This window comes from Choloepus didactylus, chromosome 18, assembly GCF_015220235.1.
Source record: "Choloepus didactylus isolate mChoDid1 chromosome 18, mChoDid1.pri, whole genome shotgun sequence".
Lineage (NCBI taxonomy): Eukaryota > Metazoa > Chordata > Mammalia > Pilosa > Megalonychidae > Choloepus > Choloepus didactylus.
In genome coordinates this window covers 50384324-50409643 of record NC_051324.1, presented here as the reverse complement: position 1 = coordinate 50409643, position 25320 = coordinate 50384324, and the positions used below count along the sequence as shown (strand labels likewise).

The 25320-nt window shown below is 39.2% G+C and overlaps 2 protein-coding genes across 2 annotated transcripts; both read left to right on the top strand.

Annotated features, from left to right (window-relative positions):
* Positions 1–12594: 12594 nt before the first annotated feature.
* LOC119514753 (keratin-associated protein 3-1) lies at positions 12595–12897 on the top strand. The gene has a single exon (XM_037810494.1). It carries the CDS (start codon positions 12595–12597, stop codon positions 12895–12897), a length of 303 nt encoding a protein of 100 aa, XP_037666422.1.
* Positions 12898–20674: 7777 nt separating this feature from the next.
* On the top strand, positions 20675–20968 carry LOC119514321 (keratin-associated protein 3-3-like). The gene has a single exon (XM_037810035.1). The coding sequence runs from the start codon at positions 20675–20677 to the stop codon at positions 20966–20968; it is 294 nt and encodes a 97-aa protein (XP_037665963.1).
* The last annotated feature ends 4352 nt before the right edge of the window (positions 20969–25320 follow it).

The window sequence follows — 25320 nt, the reverse complement described above, 5'->3', positions numbered from 1 at the left end:
CAACACACTGAAAGGATGGATTCTTCCTAACAGGATGCAGAAAATGCTTTGAATCTCAGACCAATACATAATGCTGTGTCTCCCACAGCCAGAATCAAAGGGTGGAAATGAGAGTGATTCCTCTCACTATTAAACCTAATAACCCAGTTGCAGATTTTTTTTTTCTTCTTCTTGCCTCTTCAACTTTGAGTTATGCTGGTTTGGTTGTTGTGGTTTCCAAGGGAACAATGGTCCCACCAAGAGGCAAAACAATGAATTGGATGTTGAGACCACCACCTGGCCATTTTGTGTTCCTCGTGCTACTAAACCATAGGTAAAGAAGGGGGTTACTCTCCTGGCCGGTGTAAATTGATCCTGATTACCAAAAGAGAAATGTGCTGCTGACACAATGGGAGCAGAGAGGACTCTCTTTGGAACCCAGGAGATTCTCTTGGTATTTCCATGTCCAGTTGTAAAATTTAATGGGACAACCCAAAGAGACAGGACCACTGTGTACTCAGACCCTTCATGAATGAAGATTTAAATCAACCCACCAGATAAAGAACCCCAACCAGCTGAGGTCCTGGCTGAGGGTAAAGAAAACATGAAATGGGTAGTGTAAGAAGTAATACATATTAACTACAGTCTTGTGACCAATTGTGGAAACAAGGATTGTAGAAACCATGTGAATTCTCTTCCTTTCTTGCTTTCTTCTCTTTCCTCCTTCCCTTGTTTAGTACCATATGTTGTACCACAAACTAAGTATATGTCACATGAACTTTATTTTATTTAACATTAGCACCAATCCAGTGAAATAGTATTAACATGGTTTTGTAGATGAGGGAATTAGGGTTAAAGCGATTAAATAGCTTGTGTACAATCACACAGCACATAAGTAAAATTGAAATCTGAACCCAGCTCTAACTCCAAAACTCATGGAGAGACAATGAAATTAAGGACCTGGAAGTAAAGAAAGGTGTGAGGTGATTCAGAAGATTTACAGATGGCTATGGGCTTAGGAATAAGTTACTCTTTGTGCTGGTTGTTAAGCTACTGTCAGCTTCATGCCCTCCCTTCTATGTGATGCTGGAGATGGAATGGTGAAAACCCCATTTCCGTTTTGCCAGCTGCTCTGTGGGATGCTTTGCCAGTAGGGGGTGATGGAGTAAAACTACAAAGCTGGCAGAAGGAGAGACTTGTTCTTTCTTTTTTGCTTTCTGTTTACTTAACTAGGGGCTTTCTGTCTGCTAGTGGTTCAGCAGCTGCAGATCCTTGCCAAAGCAGCCCCTGAATTCAGTTTCTGGCTTTCCCAACACTTGCAAGACCAGCCTCGTTGCAACTCTCAGAGAAATCAGCACCTGCCAGCCAGCCCTCTCCTAAGAGGCCTGAGTTTCTACTCTGCAGGGCAACCCCTTCTCTAAGTTTCTAAGTCTTAATTACTACAAACCTTCTCTCTTTAAAGCATCTTTTGCTCCAAGGCTCTTTACGGTTGCTACATTTGTGCTACCTTACCTCTTTTTGTACTTTCAGTTACCTAGCTAAAGCAACTTAGTTAAAAATTCTTCATATAAAGATCACTCTGTTCAATTAACATCTGTGATTCTTATCTCCTACATGGACCCTGTCTGTTACACAATTATTACCTTTAAAAATCCAGATTATTTGGTGAACTATTTGTTCAAATCTTTCACTTAACTACCTCTGGTTCATCACAGTAGTTGATTATGGAAAGAATTAGTCCCCGCACTTTGGAGATAGAAGTCAGAGAATTACAACATTTTAGGCCTGTTAGAATCTGGTTGAGGCGCTAGAAAGATCACTCAGCACCGTTTAGCTCTAGATAAGAAAGTCCACCATTTCTAGTCAAAGCCACCCATGTAAAGCAGGCTGTGTTAATTACTGACTTATCCCCAAAGCCATATTTTTGGCTTAAGAAATTTGCTTTCCATCACACGTAATCTATTAAATGTCAATGGGCAAAATCATTATCAAAATTCCAAGGATTCAAATGGGTTTTGAGAAACTTGAAGGGAGAAAATGTTGAGTCATTGCATCAACTGAAGGATGGAAGCTTTGGATAAGACCAGAGATTATTAAGTAAAATGGTTTTTGTGAGGCTGACAGAGTCTAGTCCCAAGCACTAGTATTGGTCCATATTGAGCCTATTCATTTTTGAACTGAATATTTTCCCTTGTTTGTTCCCACAGTGTAAATACAAGCCAGAGAAACAGGATTGATATACTATAAAACCCTAAGATCAAGATTCCTGGATTCTAAAAGGTTAATCTTTAAACTCTGTAAAATTCCAAGTCTTTTGGTTTCTCAAGTTTTTAATATAGTACTTATTTTAGTTGGACAAGACAAAGTAAGCCTGTTTTCCAAAAGGATCAGAGGAATCTTGGTCTAAATGGACTAGACTAATGAAATAGAATTATGTGATCTGTAAGATAGTGTTCATTTCTTTAAAAGATGAGATCCATAAACCTGGAAATAAAAACCGAATGGGTTGATGATATTGTGGGGTGATAATGGGAGAGCAACCAAGGTTAGGAAGCCCGAGGAAGTTTGGGAAAAGGCAAAGGTGTTGGAATTTTAGGCCATCCTCCCTGAAGCAGGAGGAATGCAAGGTTCTCCACTCAGGAGGGGGAAGTCAAGATAACAAACAGTCCTCATTCTGGAAACTTTGAAGTCACTACTTTGAAACTTTACCCCAACACTTAAAATGTATTAGTGATAAGAAGAAATCAAAATGTGAGAGAACTGTACAAAGGTTGGGAAAAGAAATTAGAATGAAATCAGGAGCTAAAACTGGAATTAATGCTAAATACCTGTTTTATGTGTTAATATGTACTAAGCAAAACAAATAACTTGCTGTGTTATAGTTGAGTATAATTTGTACACTTTGATCACTATGATTTGTACATTTGAGCTATAGGGAAGTACAGAAGACTGGAATGAAGACAGAAATCAGAAGACCTGAGTTTAAATCCTTAATCTACTTACTAATTCATGGTGTGGCCATGGAAAAAAGTCTCATAATTTCTTGGATGCTCACTTTTTGTCTTGTCTATCAAATGTGGGCTCCAATATCTGCCTCAGTGTTCTGAATCAAACAAGATTATCAATATTAATATACCTGACACATAGTAGGTGCTCAATAAAGAAGTTTTCCCCTTCCAAGTATATGACTTTAGTAGGAGAAAACCCTTTTGGACAATGGGAGGATAGCAACAGCTATCCCAAGTATGGAAAATAGCTAGGAAAACTAGGAAGAGGGCCTCTCAGGGTGACATTTTAGTCCATTTGAGTGGTTGGACCTTCTTTACCCAATTCATCTGCACTCTTTAAAAAAAAAATCAAAACACTCCTATTATTTGCCAGAATATTTTCCTCATTTCACACTCCTTCTTTCTCACACTTTTTCCCAGTTGACCAAGAAGCCAAATTTCTACTGAGGAACACTGAGCAACTATGATTATGACCTGTCCCCAACACATCTTATTCTCCAGCTAAAATTTCTAACTGTATTAGATGTGAACTTCAGCACTTCATATAATTCTGCAATTCATATAATGAGAAATATAGAATGGAGCAGAATTCAATACCCAAGCTGACAGAGACTTGCTACAGTGCCCTCTGAGTAATAAATCCTTCTGAGATTGGTAATGACTGTCTCTACAAAAAGGCAACACAAAGCTCTCACTCAATTGGCAAAAAGCAGTGGTGATGATTTTATATTTAGCAGCCAATGAAATGAAACATTTCCTTAGGAACAATTTTTCCCAAGATCACTGTGCTGGTTTGAATGTATTATGTCCCCCAGAAAAAGCCATATTCTTTGATGCAGTCTTGTGGGGCAGACATAATAGTGGGGATTAAGTTGGAACGTTTGAATTAGGTTGTTTGCATTGAGATGTGCCCCACCCAACCGTAGATGATAACTGACGGGATATTTCCATGGAGGCGTGGCCCCACCCATTCAGGGTGGGCCTTGATCAGTGGAGCCATATAAATGTGCTGACTCAAAGAGACTGAACTGAGTGCAGCTGTGAGTGACGTTTTGAAGAGGAGCAAGCTTGCTAGGGAGGAACGTCCTGGGAGAAAGCCATTTTGAAACCAGTACTTTGGAGCAGACGCCAGCCACATGCCTTCCCAGCTAACAGAGGTTTTCCGGATGCCATTGGCCATCCTCCAGTGAAGGCACCCGATTACTGATGTGTTACCTTGGACACTTTATGGCCTTAAGACTGCAACTTATAAATAAACCCCCTTTTTATAAAAGCCAATCCATCTCTGGTGTTTTGCATTCCACAGCATTAGCAAACTAGAACAATCACTAAAAAGTCTAATGATGAGTTTTAACTTGTGTAAATAGGTATGACCAGCAGCTTGAAAAATGTCCTAAGGATTGGAACCTACATCCTCTATAGCAAATACATAGTCTCCAAGAAGAGAACTGCACTCACACCTAGGAAACTTGTCTTTGCCTCTTAACTTCACTCCAGATCACTGACACAACAGTTCTCGCCTATGCCTATGGCCCATGTTAAGGTCTCTCTTCTTCTACAATATCCCCACCACTCGGCCACACCCCACCATCTAATCCTCTAACAAGCACTGGTGGTGTGGAGTCTACCTGCCCGGTACCTGCCCACGTGTATTAGCCTCCTTCAACCCACCTGTTGCTACACCTACTCCCCATCCTGCTGCATGCCTGGAACCTACATGCTATCTTGCTGGTTGCTCAGCTCCAGCCACCCAACTCAGGTTCTTCCTGGGCTCTCTTAGGGAGTCACTGTGAGCCTGCTACTGACCAGCTTCAAAGTTGCAGGGTCCAGTGATGTGACTGTTTCCTATTCCATGAGATCTAGCCTTGTCCTCGTGACTCTTGGCACTGGTCTTGCATTTAGAGTACATGACCACTGACTCTGCAAACAACCACTGATCATAAAAATCAAGTCACAGACCATATACACATACAATGCTCTTTAATTATTTACCTGAGAAGAATGAATCTACCTTTCTAGGAAATGTCAGCCTTCCAGATACACTTCCAGCCAACTTGCTGTCTCCTGGAACAACCTAAAAACAATATACACCTGTAAAGAATGGCAACTTCATTACCATAAGGGGAAAAATCAGCAACAGTAGATGTTGATTACTTGCTTTGCTCAGTACCTGCCCACGTGAGGATGTTCCAGTCTGTCAGAAAAATCTAACGTAGTGTAAACAAGGGCATTTTAATGCTATGTGGTTTCTAACCTTTAAGAAAATACTAGAATGTTAATATGTCCTTCACTGTCATTACAGACTGTGAAATTTAAAAGTTATCTGAGGTCAGTGACACTTAAGACTCCTTCTTTGTCTGGAATATGCATCTCCCTTCTTTCTTGGACATAGTCCCAGCACATTTCTGACAACAAAAGCATCACACTTATGACAGATCCCCCTTATAAGGTCCAAGCAATCTCATTTTCATGCCAAATTTCTAAGATATGTAGCAGCTCAAGGTGGGTAAGTGTTTTCTGATTTTCTATTGCCTTTTGGGTTCTTGACATCTAAAGGGAAGCATCTTTGCACTTTATTAACAAACTAGTATATAAACCAAGATTCTCATTTTTATACAAACATTTAGTAAAGATTCAGTTATTATGGTGGAGCTGAGTCATCCCACCTTACTCTTCCTTTCAAGGGAGTTTTGGAAGTCGGAAAGACCTACCAGTAGCTGGCACCACCCGTCATGGAGGAGTCAGATATAAAAGGTGACCCTCATAGCTCAGGGAGGAGGAGTCAAATGCATCTTAGAAAGATAACACCTGGGTTAGTGTCAAAGTCACGTCACTAGTTCTTCATAAAAAACTGAGCTGTGTGGTGTTTAGAAGAATAATACTGTGATGGTGTGTGCTTGCTCTTCAGCAGTCATCTGCAGCTCTCCTGGTGCAGAGACTGTGCTGGAGTTGAAGGAACCCCCATCAGCCCCCCTCCAGAGCTGACCCTATTCCTCTTTTCTTTAAAACCTACAAATCCTGGTCAGAGGAAATTGTCCATTAGCATCCAATTGCAGTCTAGCTTTGCAACACGCAAGAAGGGACAGCTGGAAATTCTTTCTCATGTGGTTAGGGATGGGGTCTTCAGATAAATGGGGGCAGAGAATATCTGGTGGGGTGGAGGATACTGGCAAGGCAGAAGATACTTGAGAAGCAGACACTACCTCCAAATGTCCTCACAGGGGTCCAGAAAAGCAAGTCTGAAGGTTACAAGCCCTCCCTTGGTGGATTACTGGGTGGGACATCCATTGTAACTTATAAAAGTTATAGTGAAGACTGTGAACAGGAAAATGACTTTCCAGGCATTATAGACCTGAAGGCTAACCTCTCTGATTTGCCCCTAGCTCTCCCCACTGGTGGAACAGAAAAACATCCATAAAGGGTGGCTTATTCAACAGTAATCACACCTATTAGAACCATTTATTGGGCACTTAACTATGTTCCAGACACTGAGTTGAACATTTTAAAGTCAATATTCAGTTTATTTCTTAAGTACTCCATCAATGGGATAGTAATACTTCCATTTCACAAACAAGGGGATTAATGAAGTAACTTCCCTGCTTTACAATACCAGTGGCTCTCCATAGTCTACCTGATTAAGTTCAAACTTCTCATCCTGGGAGTCAAGACCCTCTATGTCCAGCTTTTATCTCACGTCAGTCTCCTCTAGAAAACAGTGCACTACTCGCTTTCTCCTGGCAACAATTTGTTCTTTTCTGTTTCGATGCATTTATTGCTGCTTTGCCCTCTGGAAATGCCCTTCTTAACACTTATGGGTTCTTGACATCTAAAGGGAAGCATCTTTGTACTTTATTAACAAACTGTCTAGTAAGTAAACCAAGATACTCTGTGCCTTGTATGTGAGTCCTGTGTGCCCTCGTCAACTCCAGAAGATTCTAAGATACTTGAATACTTGAAAGCACACCTGTGTCTTGCTCGTTCCTGAATGCCCTAAATATCCTAGCACACTGCAAGGCAAATGGCAGGAACTCAAAAGAGATGGGCCACAAAAAGAGAAGCAAATTGTAAATTTTCTCTTGAAAATCCAATAGTAATCAAATAATGTACCGATTATGGATTAGCATATAGTGATTAAGAACAGATTCTGCAGCCGGACAGCCTGGGTTCAGTTCCCAACTCCCCCACTTTACCAGCTATGGGACCTTGGACAACTCAAACCCTCTATGCCTCGGTTTCCCCTATCTGTAAAACAGGAGATAACTTTAATACCTACCTAATCGGGTTGTTCTGAGAGTTAAATGACATAACTTAGAACCATGTCTGTTGCATAGTAGGTGCTGCATAAGGGTTTGCTGCTTTTATATAACCAACTGTTTATGGAGTAAACTAAGCTAACAATTGAAAACATACTTTAAAGTCGCACTGACTGCTAACATTTAAATACATAAACATTTAACTCTTTTAATTTCCAAAACCTTTAGTACTACAGAAGCTCTTTGGAAAATCAGAAGTGATTTAATTCAATCTAGTAACCAGACTTGACTAATCAATGGACAAAAACATCTTGATTCAAAATAAAAGTATGATACACCTTATTGTTAATAATAATTCTAAGGATGAAAAATCCAAATTTTGTTACAGAATAGTTTTAAATTTAAGTACCTCAGTATTCTATTTCACAAAATAAACAGCTGAAAATTGTATTTTCCCATGCCTAGCATATATTAGGCACTTAATTTTTTGTTGTTGTTGAATGTCCACTTTCCCAACCAGGTTTATTTTATATAGCACATACATTTATACCTTACTTAACTGTATAATTCAAATTACACAAAGGTATAATTTATACTTTCTAAACTGTAAAATTCTCCTTTACTATTTGTGTACACTACAGTCTACATACATAAGAATTAAACTGGAAGTCTAGGGTCCCCAAGAAAAATATGTAACACCTCCAGACAGCAGAAGCTGGGCTAAGCAACAACTTGTAAGACTATTGCACATGCCATGTCACTGAGTGCTATAAAATTGGCTCTGGCATGTTGCAATGGGATTTTACATGTTCACATGAAACAGGGCAGAAGTGTCACCCTCTTTAGGTCATACACACCTACCCAACTATAACCAATATCAGCTGTCCTCAAACGGCAAAACAACACTAAAAGAAATCCAGCTTCAGAGTACGTTCCAACACAGGCTATTAAGCTAACAAGAGTTACATCAGACTTGACCGTAACTACAAACTAGAAAAAGTCTGCTGGGGCAACTAGAAACGGCCCCCAAATCCACCATTGAGCCCAAACCCAGAATCATTTGCCTGCATGCTCAGCAAAATCAAAGTGACATTCTGCAGTGAATGGACGGATGCCAATGCAGACTGGAGACCAGCTCTTGATATAACACAATCTGTACTACAAAGGAGTTCACCAGAAATCTAAAAGATCATGCAATTCAGGAAATAAAGACAAAATGTTTTTACTTACAGGCACTTTTATTAGGATGACAAACTAAAAAGGTTCCTATATCCTGTTTCTCCATGGGACGAAGCACTCCATGAGGCGTAAAGAAAATTGAGTGGCCCCAGAATGAGAAGCCTCCCAACAGTGGCATTCCTGCTGACTCAGGAGGTGCGGAGTGGGAGGGTTTTCCCAGCAGCAACCCAGAACTCCGCTGAGTTGTTGGGGAGGTGGATGTTGGTAAGGCACAACAAGGCTTACAACAAACCATGACTAATGCTCATAAAAATTGTCTTGTTCTCATTCCAGGAAGTTTGTAATAAGCAAAATTTTCATCTCTGTATTGGAGCCTCCTGAATCTTTGTCTTCAGCCCTTCTGCATCTTATGCGCTTCACTTGTGCATCCAAATGTCTGCCAGACACAGCCCAAGCCTGCTCACTCTCTGCAGGTCCCAAACCAGACTCATCAACCCCCTCCCTACCACCCCAAAAGACAGCTTTTTCATTCAGGTCCCCCTTACCTATGAGTAAACAGAGACCTAAACATGATTCATTCTCTCCTTAGCCCCCACCCCCCACCCCCTAGCATCCTCTTAATTAGCATGCCTTACCTTCGCTACTTTCAAAATTGTCTCCCAGACTCCACCACTTTTGACAGCCACATTTGCTGCTGGCATCACCACTCATCCTCTCATCTGGACCACTTAAATGTTCTGCATGGATCCACTTTGGCTCTGCTGCAGTTCATTTTCCATAGAATATAAATCACGTTTCATCATTCCCTGCTTGAAACCATCCAGTGGATTCTCAATGCCCTTAGAATTAAATCCAAACTCTGTAGAACAACCTACAGAGTCCTCCATGGCCTGGATTCTGCCTACCTCTTTGACCTCATTTCCTCTTACTCCTTCTTCACTGTACTGCAGCCATCCTGGCAAACACTTTCCCTGACCACCCTAACTAAAGTAGCTACATTTCCTGCACTATCTTCCCAATCATTCTCCATTACAGTACTCTGTTTTATTTTCTTCTGGCACTTATCACTGTCTAAAGTTCTTAGTTATTCATTTATCTACTTGTTTTTTTTCTGTCTCCTCCACTAGAATCAACATTTTGGCAAGAAAGACCTTATCTGACCTCTGTATTGCTGCATGCTTAGCAATACCTAGCACAGTGCTAGGCATTTTGTTGAATGAATAAAAAGAAATGAACAAATGAATGAGCAAATGAATATAATTTACAATTATACAAAATTAAATTCCACAAAAACATTGATCTTATGGATGTCTGAACTGATGTTGTTAGATGAGCCCTGTCATTCACTAGCTGTGTGATTTTAGAATCATTTCATATCCTTACTCTCAATTTCATTATCTGGGAAATGGGTATAGTAATACCCCTGATCTAATAGAACTGTAAGAAATAAGGAAGAAGACTGTGTATAAAATACTTAGCACCATGACTGGCATACAGAATTCATTCAATAAGTCCTATTGGTGGAGGATAAAATTACCATATTCTGATTGTCTTAAAAACAAGAATATTATTTATGCCACTGGTCTCCTGAAAACTGAATGATGTAATGAAAAATCCCAGATTTGTCCCCTCTTCCCAGTTCCATCAAGCCAGGACACTCTGTAAGACAAAAACCATGCCAAAATAGCTTCCCAACCATTGTCCTGTCTTTGAATTATCTCTTCCCTACAACATAGTATTTTGATTAAGAACACAAGCTCTAAAATCAACTCCCCTTATGGTATCAAGACCATCAATAAACTGGTCCCATTCTCCCAACCAATCTTACATACAACTAGTCTTGAGAGTAATCCTCATTCTCGTCAGAATAACACACCCATGGTGAGAGGGAATATGGCACAGCGGTTAAGAACAAGGGACTGCTGGACTTCTCGTGTCACCTCCATCTAGGTACATAGCCTCTCTACACCTCAGTTTCCTCATCTATAAAATGGCAAGGATGATAATATTTCAAACGTCATATGCTTGTAGGGAGAATTATATGAGATAATACATGTAAAGCCTGATACCTAATAAGCGATGATGATAACGATGGTCCTCCACTCAAAAACTACAGTCACTTTTCTAAAATACAAATCCAATCATTTCACATATCTGTTCAAAAACCTTTAATAACTGTCCATTGCCTATAGTATGAAGTTCAAAATCCTGTTGGATACTAAGTATAACACAAATTCTTTACATTGTGGCACTAACCCACATTTTCAACTTCATCGCTCATCATTCCTTTCCAAAGTCTCTCTACCATCAGATTCAGAATCTATGTTTCTGGCAACCAACCCTTATACCATCCCATGAACATCTCATTGCATTTTGTTGCTCTACTTCACTTGCTGAAATCTCCTTCCTGTGCTATTCTACCTGCTAACCTCCTGGTCACCCTTTAAGACCCACATAAATGTTCTTTTTCCATGAAGTGCTCCCTGAATCGCACATGTTAGCACCATAAGTCAGTGGGTCTCACCCCTACACTTCTGCATCACTGCACAGAAAACTTGAATGTACAACCCTGTGCTGTCATCTGCCAGTTTACTCCTGTGCTTCTTTTCTGTGACCTCCTCAAGGGAAGGGATCTGTTTGCATACTTCCTGGCTTACAGCAGGTGCTCAATCAATGAGCACTCAGCGAGTCCAAATGAACTAAAAGAAATCTATTTAAGCAACGTACCTAAGTTAAATTCTAGTACAGGAATCCAAATCTGCAAAATTATTCTAGTAAAAAGATGACTAAAATTAAAGCAGTTTCAACATTAAGCAGTTTTGGGGATGCACCATTTTGTTGATTTGCTTCAGGCTCCTCTTATGCTGTGCAATTTTCTACTTATTTTTAGAGATTGAGCCACCTTACCCAAAGATAGTTCAAGAAAATATATACATGTTTTTACACCGTTCAAAATAGGCTATATTCTAAATGTTTCTTACTCTAGAGTAATTCTACATCACATTAAATTTTATTATTTTATTGATTTTAAAAATAAATAAAATTAAAATCTTACTATTAGGGTTTTAGTGGTTTGGATGTAATTTGGAAATTTCTCTTTTCTGCTGGACAGCAGTGTGCTCCATTATTCAACTGAATTAGAAAGGTAACCTATGACAACAAACAAACATAAAGGATCCCATGTTCAAGTAAGTTTGGAGAAAAATACATGCTGTATCTCTTTCTTGAAAAGTCACAGAGCACTTTAACATATAAAAGGCCCTGAGAAGTCCACTAATAAAGAACTCCATATTTCCCAAACTTTTTTACCCGGGAACCCTGTAAATATCCCTTGGAACAATTGTTCATCAAACTGAGTTTGGTAAATACTTCACTGTTTAACTTCCAGATGGCTCAATACAAATCATCTTTGGTCATAAATAATCTTCATTCTGTACACGATCAGATGGAGTTTTAAAGGGCATCTGGCACTGTCATGTATGCAGGTCTTGACCCCATCTACATATCCCCAACAAGTAAGTTTACCATTCAAAGCACATATGAAGATAATGGAGAACGAATTATCTTTTACAGCTATTTGTTAGTACTGTTTTACACTGAACCAAAATCTATTTCTCTATAGATTCCATCTGTTGATCTAAATTCAGCATCTTGCAGCCACAAGGAATAAATCTAAAATTTTATCACTTTTACAAGGATAGGGCCTAAGTTGTCACATAGAATATTCAGTTGCTGCAAGAAGAGCAATCAAAAAGCCTACTTATCTTTTCATCATAAGAGTAGACAAAAAACGTGAGGAATATTTTCAGATACCTGACATACCAAGCCATCATTAACGATGTTTAATGATTAGAAGAAAATGACTTGGTGTCTTTGAAGCCTGAAATAAAGCTCCCCACGGGGTGACAAACAGCCAACGTGAAGAGTCCTAATTTGAAAACAAAACAACCTAAATGTCTTTTATGGGGTGAGGAGTGTGTCTTAGGTAATAAACATTTAAGTAATTAGACGGTTTTTATGAAGATAGCTATAAACTGAAACATGAGGGAAAAAAATCCTGGTAATGGGCCAACGCCCAGGGAGGTGGGTATATAAGAGCCAGGTCAGAAGAGAGAACCATTGAGACATCAAGACACTTCTCCTCTCAACCAAACAAAAACCCAACTCCTGACACCATGGCCTGCTATGGAATCACTCATGACTGCTGCTGCAGTGTCCCCACCGGCCCTGCCACCACCATCTGCTCTTCCGACAAGTGCTGCCGGTGTGGAGTCTGCCTGCCCAGCACCTGCCCACATGAGATCAGCCTGCTGCAGCCCACCTGCTGTGACACCTGCACCCCAGTCTGCCCGATGCCTGACACCTATGTGCCAACTTGCTGGCTGCTCAACTCTGGCTACCCAACTCCTGGACTGAGTGGGATCAACCTGACCACCTACGTTCAGCCTTGCTGTGAAAATCCCTGTGAGCCCTGCTGATGACCAGCAAGGTGTTGGAGAGGTTCACCGGCTGCTCAGCATCTATCAGTCACCCTGTCCTCGACACTCACTCCTGCCTAAATCAATTCCAATTGCCAGACCCATGTTTTCATGAATTTGCTCAGCTTCTTAAGTCTTTGCCCCTTTGGGTAGGGTTAGAGACCTTCTTTCTCTGTTTCAGGTTACTTCACTGCTGCTCTTTGAGAAATAACCATTTTAACTATTAATTAATAAACTTCATTCTGGCTTAGCAAATATATATGGCTTTGTGATTATTCATTTCCATGTTTCTTCTTAGGGAACAGCCTAAGTGGTTAAATCTGAACAGCCTTTGTGAAGTTTCTCAGCAGATTATCATATTACCCAAGATTTACCCCAGCAGAATGAGAGTTCTCGTGGTAGAACTTTTGAAAAATTACATACTGGCTCTTCATTATATTTTGAAAAGTGAAAAATTCAGCTGTCATTTTGTAGGATTTTTTTTTTAATTCAATAGATATTTTTTGAAGGCATACACTGTGGCCAAGGGCTACGCTCGAGTCTAGAGATTAATATGTTTTATAAATATTTGATTTAGTTTTAATTTCCATTGACTAACATTGATTTTTCTTTCTTCCTTAAGGGACTAAACAAATTGGTCATTTGTTAGTGTATGGAACTAATTTTGACTCCATTAGTCAGAGTCATCAATGAAATTCCAAGCTCAAAATCTCAAAATGCAATGCAATTTTAGGGAGCAAATTTTGTCAATTATGTGTATATATGTATTTTATGTCCATCTATCTACCCATTTCTTGATACATGTTATCTTCTAGAAAATATATATTTTGAAAGAATATTAAGAATAATAGCATTTATTGAGTATCTCTTGCTCCCTTGAATGAGACTTGGTTTACATCAGTCATAACTATGTTTAGAAGTTTACTAATCCAAGTGACATATATTATCTATCATTGAAATAAACTTAAAATATCGGGCCACAGTACAGTATTTTCTATACATCAGCAAAAGTCATACACTTTTGGGAGCAAAAACATACAATCCTTCTTAGAACAAAATTTTTATGATGACTTTTAACTCATGTCCTTAGTTGTCCTGGAAAAATCTAAATGTAGCTAAGGTGCATTTGCAAAAGTACCCAGAATACAATCCCGTACTGGACTTTGGGCCAGTCGTTTCCCTCTCAGCCTCAGTTCCTCACTATAACAATGAGGATAATCACTGCTGCACTCTTTATGTCCCAGGATTATTGCATGCATCAAACAAACCAAAAATGTAGCAACCGCTGTGTCAACAGCATCACTCCAGGCACTGGTGAAGCATTCTCACCAGCACAGACTGCTACACGGCAGTTCCCAGCTGCCTCATCAAAACACATCTTTTTATTTCTTGAAATTTGAATTTTTCCCAGGTGGCTTTTTCAGACAATAATTTATTCCTTCCTTCATTTTTGTTCATAAAGACATATGTAAGTACCAGTGAGAGTTTTAGAATATGACCATTGTCACCATCCCAAATTAATAGTATTTCAGTCAAAAGCAAAGACATTTGATGTTTTCGTACATGTTAAAAAGGCATAAATATTTAAACTTTTTTTTTAAATACTGAAAACAGCTCTTTGTGCCCTGTTACTACTACTGTGGGCCTTTAAAAATTCAAGGACCCTGGGCTGGTTTAAAAGCTCCATCTGGAAACTAAAGAGATGTTGCATTTTAGTCCTGGCCATGCCTCTGGCTGCCTCTGTGACCCTGAGCACAGCACTTAAGCTCTCTGGGTCTCATCCTCAAATCGCTAGAATGGGTGGGTAGACCAGATAATTTCTAAAGTCACTTTCAGTTTTAACATTCTATGGCTCTACATCACCCAGAAGCATTAGAAGAAACAATTACTCATACGGCTAACCAACCCCATCCCACTTTATTATTTTGTTTTCATTATTAATAGCTACCATTTAGTGACTATCTACTGAGCACTCTAACAGGTGATTTATATGCATTATCTCATTTATTTCTAACAAAGCTAAGAAGTAGCTACCATTATTCCCCCACCACCGTTCACAGACAAGGAAACTAAAGCTGAGAAAGACTGTTACTTGCAAAAGTTGCACAAATAATAAGTGACAGAATGGATTAAACCTAAACTGTCTGAATCCAAAGTCCATTCTCTTTCCATTACCCCAAAGCATAGACAGCAATAAATCAGAGAGGAATACGACTACATGTGGCTCTCTTTATCCAGTCAGAAGCAAATGCCACAATTCATTCCTTACTATCCCTCTAAATTGTATATTTGGTTGCATATAGTAACTCTGCTTACACTGTGGTGATTATAGCTAAAGACACAGATGAATGTATGTACGCAAGGAGAATAGGAAAAGCTGTTTAGGTTTCTAAGTGAAAATAAATAAACTTTTTTCAAAGTCAGACTTTAAATACTGATTAGCAATGTTAGCACTTAATATTGGCTGGATCATTAACCTTGCATTGAAATGCAAAGCATTTGGCATTTCAAACACATTTTCAATTTTCTGATGAGCTTCTATAGGTCAAGGTAAAACAGATATCCTTAGAGTTATTGTTTATCATTGATAAAAGAATGGGAAAACCAAATCATTTCATTTTTATCCTTCAAATTGTTCCTGGCCTCCAGGCTATTTTCTCCATCCTCCCCGACTCTAGCCTAAACTAGACCCTCACACCACATTTCCGATCACGGCCAAGTGTCCTAGTTGACCTTGAATCAAGTATTCTATGCTCCTTCATCCACCCAAACTGTACCTCTGACATCCAGGCTTCTAGCTCTTTATTGAATTGAATTGCAAAAAAAAAAAGCTAGAATGCCTCAAGATTTTTGTTTTTGCTGAATCAAGGCTAAACTCCTCAATGTGGCTCTTCTGTCTTCAATAATCTGGTCCAATCCTTCTCATTAAATCTTATGCTATTCATTTTAGGGAAACATGTAATCTGCACTCTAATCAGAACTGTGGTTCAGAGAGCAGTCTCTGAAGGCAGACTGCCTTGCTCTGAATCATGGCCTTGGTGACATAATTTCACTTCTCTCTATGCCTCAAGTTCCTTAACTGTTAATTAAGATTAAAAAGAGTATGTGTCTTGGAAAATTGTAGTGAAGATTAAATTAATTAATTAATTAATTAAGTGGAGCCCTTAGAACAATCTATTCTGGTTGTTTACCTCTAAACCCACCATATTATACTCTGCTCTGTGAGGCTGGGGTGAGAACTCTACATTGCTCCTTTGGCTGGTTTTCTCCTAGTTTCCACCAACTGAGGGAGTGAGAGGGACACTATAGGGCTGAAGAAGGAAGAAGGGTCTCACTGCCCCAGCAACAGTCCTTTATCCCACAGCAGCAGTTGGTTCTAGTCTTCAGATTCTGTTGGCACTCCAGAAAACAGCCTCACTGCACCTCCTTAGAAATACGAGCATCTGAAAGGTAGGGACCCCATGATAGCCTCCCTCACCCCCCAGATGTGAACCCCAGTCCCACAGAGCCCCTCCTCCTAGCTTTTGAGGAAAGAGCACCAGCTAGGCAGCAACCCCCATGGATGGCAGAGATCACTTCTGCAGGACCACACTCCCAAGCTACTAAGTTCAGATAACCCCAACTCTTCTCTTTCTTCTCAGCCCTAGAACTGGTAGCTGTTTCTTGTGTTATCACAGTTTTCCTTCTTTGTTTTTCAGTCCTCCAACACCTGTTTAACCAATTCCCTATATTAAATTTCTCTCTGTTGAAATACCTTGTGTCAGTTTTTTATTTGTTTTTCTAACTAAACTTGATACAGAAACATTCAATAATTCTTTGTTTGAAATACATGCAAAGGAACTTATAGCAGCTTCCATCATACCATGTATTCCTAGAGAATAAGGACCATGTCTTCTGTTTTTCCGTCTCTGCCATACTGTTCAGAACTTACTAGGGATTCCATAAATACTTGACTCATAAAGAATGAATTTGCTGATCAGTCTGCTATGCTTTAGTTATATACTACTTTAGCCATGTTATGTAACACAATAATTGAAGTAAAAGAAAAAAAATGTACTTGTCTGACAGGAGGTAGATCATCAGCTTCAGCAGTCGATTTTGAAAAATGGAACAGGAGGATCTATAGTTTGACTTTTTCAACAAGAAAGAACTATTCATGCTGTTTTGCAAAGAAATGCAAACTCAATTTTCAGCCCATGTATGGTCCTATTAACCTATGGTCAACCTACTCCCACTTGTAGTTAAAAAAACAAAAATCCTTTGCAGGATTGAGAATGCATTTCTGTTTAAATATAATTCCCTATATTGATAATAGAGTGAAGATGTATAGAAAATTATCCAGCAGGTTCTGCACCTCCCAATCAGGATCATGTGTATCTTCAATATTCATTTATTCCCTCAAATCCATGAGAAGATAACAAGGTGTTTCTGGTAGGAAAAGTCACATAGGTTTTGAGTTCCCAAATATATTCAGGGCACCCAATTTGAGAAGGCTCATTTCTTCATTCTCAGAGAAATCACTCTTAATCCTTTATACTCAGCAGTGATTACACACAAGAATAAATTCTGGTTTGTAAAAAAGAGGAATGCCAAGGGAGATACTAGTATATTTACATGTGATTGAGCAAATGGAGAAACTGCCTTGACACCATTTTGAAACTGCAACAGGAATTTTGAATGTAGCAACACAAACCAAATAAAACTGAAGGAGAGCTCATCCCATCGCTGATAAATAAGAAATTACTGCATTATTTGTGTGGGAATATACAAACAACAACAAGGAAACATTCTGATGGATGGAAGCCATGTTCCCTGTGGCACGTAGATACAAAAGACCCACAGAGGATAACTTTGTATAAGAAAACTATCCTTTGCAACAGAGCATCAACCTGATCTACTGTCACCATGTCTTGTCGTGAGTCTTGCCTCAGACAATGCTGCGCATTCCCACTGGCCCTGACACCACCATCTGCTCCTCTGACACAGGCAGTGGGTACAGAGTCTGCCTGCCCAGCACCTGCCCACCTGAGATCGGCCTCCTCCAGGCAACCTGCTGTGGCACCTGCCCCCAATCCTGCTGCATGCCTGACTCTTACATGCCACCCTACTCCAAACCTGAGTGGGCTCTCTGTCACAACCTGCCTCCAGCCCCATGAGCGTGCAACACCTTGCTGCTAACCGAAGATTTTTCAAAGAACTTGTCCAGTTTGCCCCAAGCATCAATCATCATTATAAGCTGCTCAGCAAATGGCCTACAACTGGAAGCTCTGGAAGAAAAGGTTATGACTCTTCAGTTTGGCAAAGTGTTCTTTTCATGTTTTAAAAGATGATTTTAAATGAGAAGTGGGGAAACTGCTATGATGGACCTCCTTACTTTAAAACTCCATAAACAGCATTGCTCTTCAAACCATGCTCTCTTTGTTTAATACTATAATTACCCAACAACTCAACACATGCGTCATGAACCTATAAATATGTCCAGCAGAATTACACTTTCTGATGACATCAACATAAATCTCATAGCTAAAAGGAGTGTTAAGGGATATTTAAATACCTGAAGAAAATTTGTCTGGATAATAAAATATATTAGGCTCTTTCTAAGCTTAGGATCATTTTAAATTCCAAGTTCAGCCCCTACTTTTATTTTTTTCCTGCCTCTTTGAATAAATTCACTTATGTCCTTAAAGAGCCTGAGAAACCAGCAATTAAGAAATCAACATACACACAGAAGGACCCCGGAGTTTGAGTTGAGCCATACTTTTTCTTCATCATAGTTAGTTTAAGCTTTGAACATAAAACTGCTTTGAAAATGTAAAGTGCTTCACAAATGGAACAAATAATTCTGCTTATGTAAGGGGTTATTATTATATAAGGTTATTCTAAAATGAAATATTTTTTTTCCATTCTAATCTGCACCTCAATTTAATCCAATTTAATAAATATTTATAGAATGCCGACCATGTGTCAGGCATTGTCCTAGGTGCTTGAGAGAGATGAAGAAGAATAAGACATGATCCCTACTTTCAGGGATCATACATTGTAGTGAGGAAGAGAAATACAACTGATAAATTACAATTTAGGCAGAATGAAATGAAGGCTAAATGAAAGTACAGGCAGCACATTTTGTGACAGCAGAGAAAAGAATAAAAAATATAGACAAATCAGCAAAAGTTTATTTATGGAGGTGATATTTGAGCTGGTGGGTCAGGGATAAGCGGGATATGAGAGGCAAATAATTGGGGAAGGTATTTTAGGTCAAAGAAGCAACATGAACAAGGCACAGTGGTGAAGAGTGCCTAGGAGTCTCTTAACTTTCATTTTTATTTTATGTGTTTTATGATAAATATCAATATTTAAACAAAAATCAAACAAACCGCACTAGCAGATTCTTCCTACCCAAAATGTATAAAGCAGACTTAACCATTGGAATTTGGGATTTTCCACTGATTCAGTTGAGTCAGCTTTCTTATCTTTCAAGCAGGTTAAAAGTTTTTCTGGATTGTCCCCTGGGAAATAACTTACCAAGGAGTCTGTACTTTGTGTTTATTCAACAATTATTTGCCATTCAACAAATTATGTAATTTAAATTCTATTATCTGAATAGTTTTGTGCTGATCATAGGGAGATGACAGAAGGGCAAATCAAGGTAAATTGAGGTGAAGGATGTAATATAAGGCATTCCTCAAAGGAATTTACAATGTAGTTGAAGACCCGATACATGAACACAAATAAACATGCAAACTAGGGAGTAAGTCAGTGAAAAATGATTTCTATGAATGCCACAGTTCTTAAGTCACATCGGATGAGATTCCCTTCCAGAACCCACTGTCATTCTGGAAATACAAGCAAATGTAAATCTTATGATTTCTCCTTTTAATATCTGTTTAATCTTATTTTAAATTACATACATCATTGATGTGAAAATGAATGAAGACTGAGGAGGTTTTCTTGTCATGGCACCTTTAACAAAGGATGGCAACCCTGCTGGGTGGGTCCTTCCTTCCAGTGAATTTACACTCGACTCACTACAAGACTGCCATAACTTCGAGAACAGAGACTCTTGAACACACACACACACCATAGACTAACCCAACCTTTGGAAATTCATTATAAATTTTTTAAGCATAATGAAAAGAGGTTTCATCCTATACCATTCTGGGTGTCACCTGGCTTTCTCAATAGAACGTGACTTATACCATCAACAAATAAGACAAATATGTCTGAGTTGCACATAGCCATGTGCTATGTACATCTAAAAGTAGCCACATCCATGTTGAATCTATTAAGCAGAAAATGCTCCAATTAATCATTTGACTTGCTTGTTGTAAAATTAGTAATTAAAAATAGCATGATGCTTTGCATATTATTCAAAATCGAGGCGAAAAAATCAAGAAGAAGAGTTTAACCTCAGAAAGTATAGCTGAATTATCATTTGAACTGATTGTCCATGATTCATGTAAGTTTTGGCATACCAGGACCCTCTAAAGATAAAATGTGATGATCTCATGACAAAAATGGCAGGTCAGGCCAATGAGTCGAAAGCACGATTAATTTAATAAGGGCAGGAACTCTTAATAGGCAACAAAATACCAAACTGATTAGAGAATCTCAGTGAAAAAGAGTGGCATAAACAAAAACAAGGAGAGGAAGCCTTCTGATTGGACCAACACCTATCGGGGAGGGTATATAAGAGCCCCAAAGCAAGAGGAGACATTGGCGCCTCAGAAGCCTCATCTGTCTTTCTGAGAAACCCGAAGCAAACCAGACTCCCAGCACCATGACTTACCACGCTCCCTGCTGCTGCAGCGTCCCCACCGGCCCCGCCACCACCATCTGCTCCTCTGACAAATGCTGCCGATGCGGAGTCTGCCTGCCCAGCGCCTGCCCACACACCACTTGGTTACTGGAGCCAACCTGCTGTGACAACTGCCCCCCACCCTGCCACATTCCTCAGCCCTGTGTGCCCACCTGCTTCCTGGTCAACTCCTGCCAGCCAACCCCAAACCTGGAGTCCCTGGACCTCACAGTCTGCGTTCGGCCCTGCTGTGAGCCCTGCCTCCCGAGCTGCTGATCGATGACCGCATTGCCCGGGGCCTGACAATGAAGGAGTCAGCACAGGAGCTGATCGATGACCGCATTGCCCAGGGCCTGACAATGAAGAACCCAAGTCGCCTATTCCGTATTCACCTGCATCAGTAGTTTATCAGGTGTTGGGAGGTAGTACAGCTGGTCCAGATATGGAAAATCTACCTCTCATTCTAATAGAAAGGAAAGCAAGAATTTGCTTTGCAGGTGGATGTCATCTCTTATCAAAAAACCTATAGAAGTCTTTAAGATCTCATGTTATATTTTCTTGACCATGTTGTTTCTTGGATCTTATTTCATATACTGGGTATTTTCATAGAGGCAAAAAGAATTTCTCGATGGGTTTCCCAATAAACTTTATTTCTCTGGCAAGATGTGTTCTTTGTTCATGTTAGAGCTTTTGGTATGTTTCTTTCATTTAAAAAAAAAAAGGCAAAAATTAGATAATTGTTTTATTTTTTAAAAGGATATATTAGAGGAATGACTTTGAACTAGCTTCCTAACTTTAAATTATCCATTATGTTCACCTTCTCTTCTCTCTTCTTTCTCAGACAAATACAATTTGGGGGCAAACCAAAACGTACTTACCTACACTTTGTTAAGTGGGACACATACATTTACTCATTTAATCCTTACAGTAACATTACAAGATGACAAAAAATGAAACTTTAAGAGGTATTTAACACTCTCAAAGTCATACAGCTTGTTACTAAGAAGGCCAGAATTCAACCCCTTGTAAGTCTGACTGTAAAGTTGAGTTCTTTATACCGCCTTACAGGGCCTCCAATGCTAAATAGAGCCAGAAGTTTAATGAACACAGTTATGACATTAACCTAAAATATGCAAGAGTAATGGAAGGTGTAAAATTATTTAACAAAACAATCACATCCAAATGTAATAGGAAAAGGATATATTGGCTCATAGATTAAAATTCACAGATATTCAGTTCTAAGAACTAGCCGAATTAGAAGGCCTACCAATTTTGACATCATTTTCCCTTAGAGAGAACTTTATTGTCAGGTCAACTTTATTATCAGGAAACTGGAAACAAATCCCTCCTTGCCACCATAACTCAGCACAGAAGTTCTACCCTCATAATCAATAGACTGCCAATACTTCTCAGGTGATGGGCTGAGAGCTAAAATGCTGATTAAACATGTTAACCAGATTAATTTCAACTTGTGCAAATTATTCTTTTCCCAGCCTATATGTACATATATAAAGACACAAATCAAAATATGCAAAAGCACTGAGATAAACCCAAAGGAATGCATGTGAATAAAGGTAGGGCAAGAAAGGGTAGAAGCAAATGCCTTAAATAAACATGTTTTAAAATGTCCTAAGTTTGCCTGTCATCTACTGGTCTCTCCAGAGAGGAATTCCACACGTGATCTCCAGTTTATTGGTAGCTCAACTGTGAGTGAACAGAACTTAGAAACCATGGAGTAGATGGAACACAACCCAGGACACTGTCAAAAAAGGATGTAGTCCATTTAATTATTCATTTGGCCTCCTCTGTGCAAGGCATGATATTCATGGTGGGAGGATAAAGGTAAAAGAAATGTTATTACCTAAACTGCCGTAAAGTTTCTTTCAAATTTGGCGATGGAGTCAGATAAGTAATCATAATCATCATGCACATACGCATTATATATGTTCTATGTATACAATTACAATGCGGTGTGATTTCTGCTGCAACTGAGGTGTGACTAGCATGCTATGAAAGCAAACAGAAAGAACTGAAACTCAGATTCAGAGATAAAGTGATTCTGAACATATCAATTTTACAAACAAAGAGCATCAGGGGATGAGGAATAGCTATGGAAGGTCTTTGAGCTGTCCAGGCTAAACATAAGAAGATGAATAGACAATACAAGGGATGGGAGCAGTTGTTGCAGTGCAGGGGTAGCAGCTTAATAAATCATGGAGCCATCAGAAAGCATGGTGTTTTTAAGCTACAGGAGGTAGTTGGGAATTACTAGAGTGAAGGATGCACTGAAGATGCGGAGAAGAAAAGGATGAGACGAGGAAGAAAGAAATGCATAGACCCAGAGGTGGGGCTCCGCAAACCAAAGGGGTTTGCTAAAACCTCGAAGCCCTGAGATATTTGAAGCAAGAGACTGACATTAACCACATTTTTCTTCTGTTTTTTCTTATTATCAATCTTTGATTTATTTCTCCATTGTCCTAGGTGCCCCCATTAACTATAGAAAGATGTAATTAAAACAGGGCAAGTTCTTGGGGTGGGGGTTAGGGGTGTGGAGATTTTTATTACTTGGAAAAGGTATCATCTAGTCAAGAATCACCATTTTTTTCCCACATTAGCTAAATTGAAAAAGATTGCTCTTTGTTTATAAAATTGATATGTTCAGTATTTCTGACACATACTTTAAACTTCCCTTTTAAACCACATAAAAGTCAGCTCAATTCCCATGGGTCCTATTTTTAGTTTATAACAAGTCAGTCACCAGGCCATATAAGGCAAATTATTTCAGCACTCTGACCCATTATCTTAATTTATAAACAAAGGATAGTAATCCCTAGATCTTGCAGACCACTGAAGAGACATACATTTTAATAAAGTACTGCAAGTCTTACCAGTAAAAGAGATGAGTTTATTATTATAAACTTCTTATTTTACACTATTTCTAATCTGCAACCCTCAATCTTGTTTATAATTAGAGAAACACAATGCTCTATATAAACCTGCTACAAGTCCTTTATTCTTTCATGGTTGTCCCAGAGTAATATTGCATTCCAGATAAGAAATCAAAATCTCTCTGTTATGAGATTCTAATTTTGAGGGTCCATGTGCAATTTTTCCTTTGCAATGCTTTTCTTAAGTGTCAAAATAATTCCCTTCTGTTTTTTTTTCTCATAGAACCAAGTCTTTTTCCTTCACTTAATAATTTACAAAAGCAATTAATTTATAGTAATAAATTACGTGTGTGATAAATTCCTCCACCAGACTATAAGTGCTCTGAGGATGGGGGCCATGTCAGTTCTGTTCACTGCTGAATACCTGACACTTGGCACAGTGCCTGGCACATGGTGGCTCAAGAAAAATCTTTTGAATTATTTTTTTATTTCAGTTTTATTGAGATATATTCACATACCATACAATCATCCATGGTGTACAATCAGCTGTTCACAGTACCGTCATACAGCTGTGCATTCATCACCCCAATCTATTTTTGAACATTTTCCTTACACCAGAAAGAATCAAAATAAGAATATAAAATAAAAATAAAAAAGAACACCCAAATCACACACTCACACACCACCCCCCCATCCCACCATATTTTTCATTGAGGTTTTGTCCCCATTTTTCTACTCATCCATTCATACACTGGATAAAGGGAGTGTGATCCACAAGGTTTTCACAATTGTACTGTCACCCCTGGTAAGCTACATTGTCTTACAATCATCTTCAAGAGTCAAGACTACTGGGTTGGAGTTTGGTAGTTTAAGGTATTTACTTCTAGCTATTCCAATATATTAAAACCTAAAAAGTGTTATCTATATAGTGCGTAAGAATGCCCACCCGAGTGACCTCTCGACTCGATTTGAAATCTCTCAGCCACTGAAGCTTTATTTCATTTCATTTCGCATCCCCCTTTTGGTCAAGAAGATGTTCTCAATCCCACGATGCCAGGTCCAGATTCATCCCCGGGAGTCACATCCTGCGTTGCCAGTGAGATTTACACCCCCAGGAGTCAGGTCCCATGTAGGGAGGAGGGCAGCGAGATCACTTGCCATGGTGGCTTAGTTAGAGAGAGAGAGAGGGCCACATCTGAGCAATAAAGAGACAGTCAGGGGGAGAATCTTAGGCACAATTATAAGCAGGTTTAGCCTCTCCTTGCAGCAACCAGCTTCATAGGGGCCAGCCCCAGACAGAGGGCTCAGCCCATCAAGCTGTCAGTCCCCAGTGTTTGTGAGAACATCAGCAACAATCCAGATACAGTCCAACACCTCTGTATCTTCCCCCAGCTCTTCAGGGGGGCCCCAAATATATATTTTTATTCTCCACCCAAATTACTTTTGAATTATTTTTGAATGAATGAATGAAATCTTAATCAGTCCTAAGTAACAGGATAAACAATCTGGCAGGTAATTATAGTAAATAATCATAATCAATATATTCAAAGATAAATCGGGGGGAAATCCAGGGACACCAGCAGAGATCATAAATCTTATCCTCCAAGGAGAGCCATAAAGACCTTTTTAAAATTTTTAAACTTATTAAGAATCAACCACTTACTCTAATTGTAGGTGTGGACTTTTAGAAAAGTGTTTTCTTTTCTTTATAAGGTTGCTCTTACTTACCTTCAGCTATTT

Bases quoted from the DNA above. Each gene is read 5' to 3' on its own strand.
- LOC119514753 (XM_037810494.1), top strand. From the start codon at position 12,595: ATGGCCTGCTATGGAATCACTCATGACTGCTGCTGCAGTGTCCCCACC.
- LOC119514321 (XM_037810035.1), top strand. From the start codon at position 20,675: ATGACTTACCACGCTCCCTGCTGCTGCAGCGTCCCCACCGGCCCCGCC.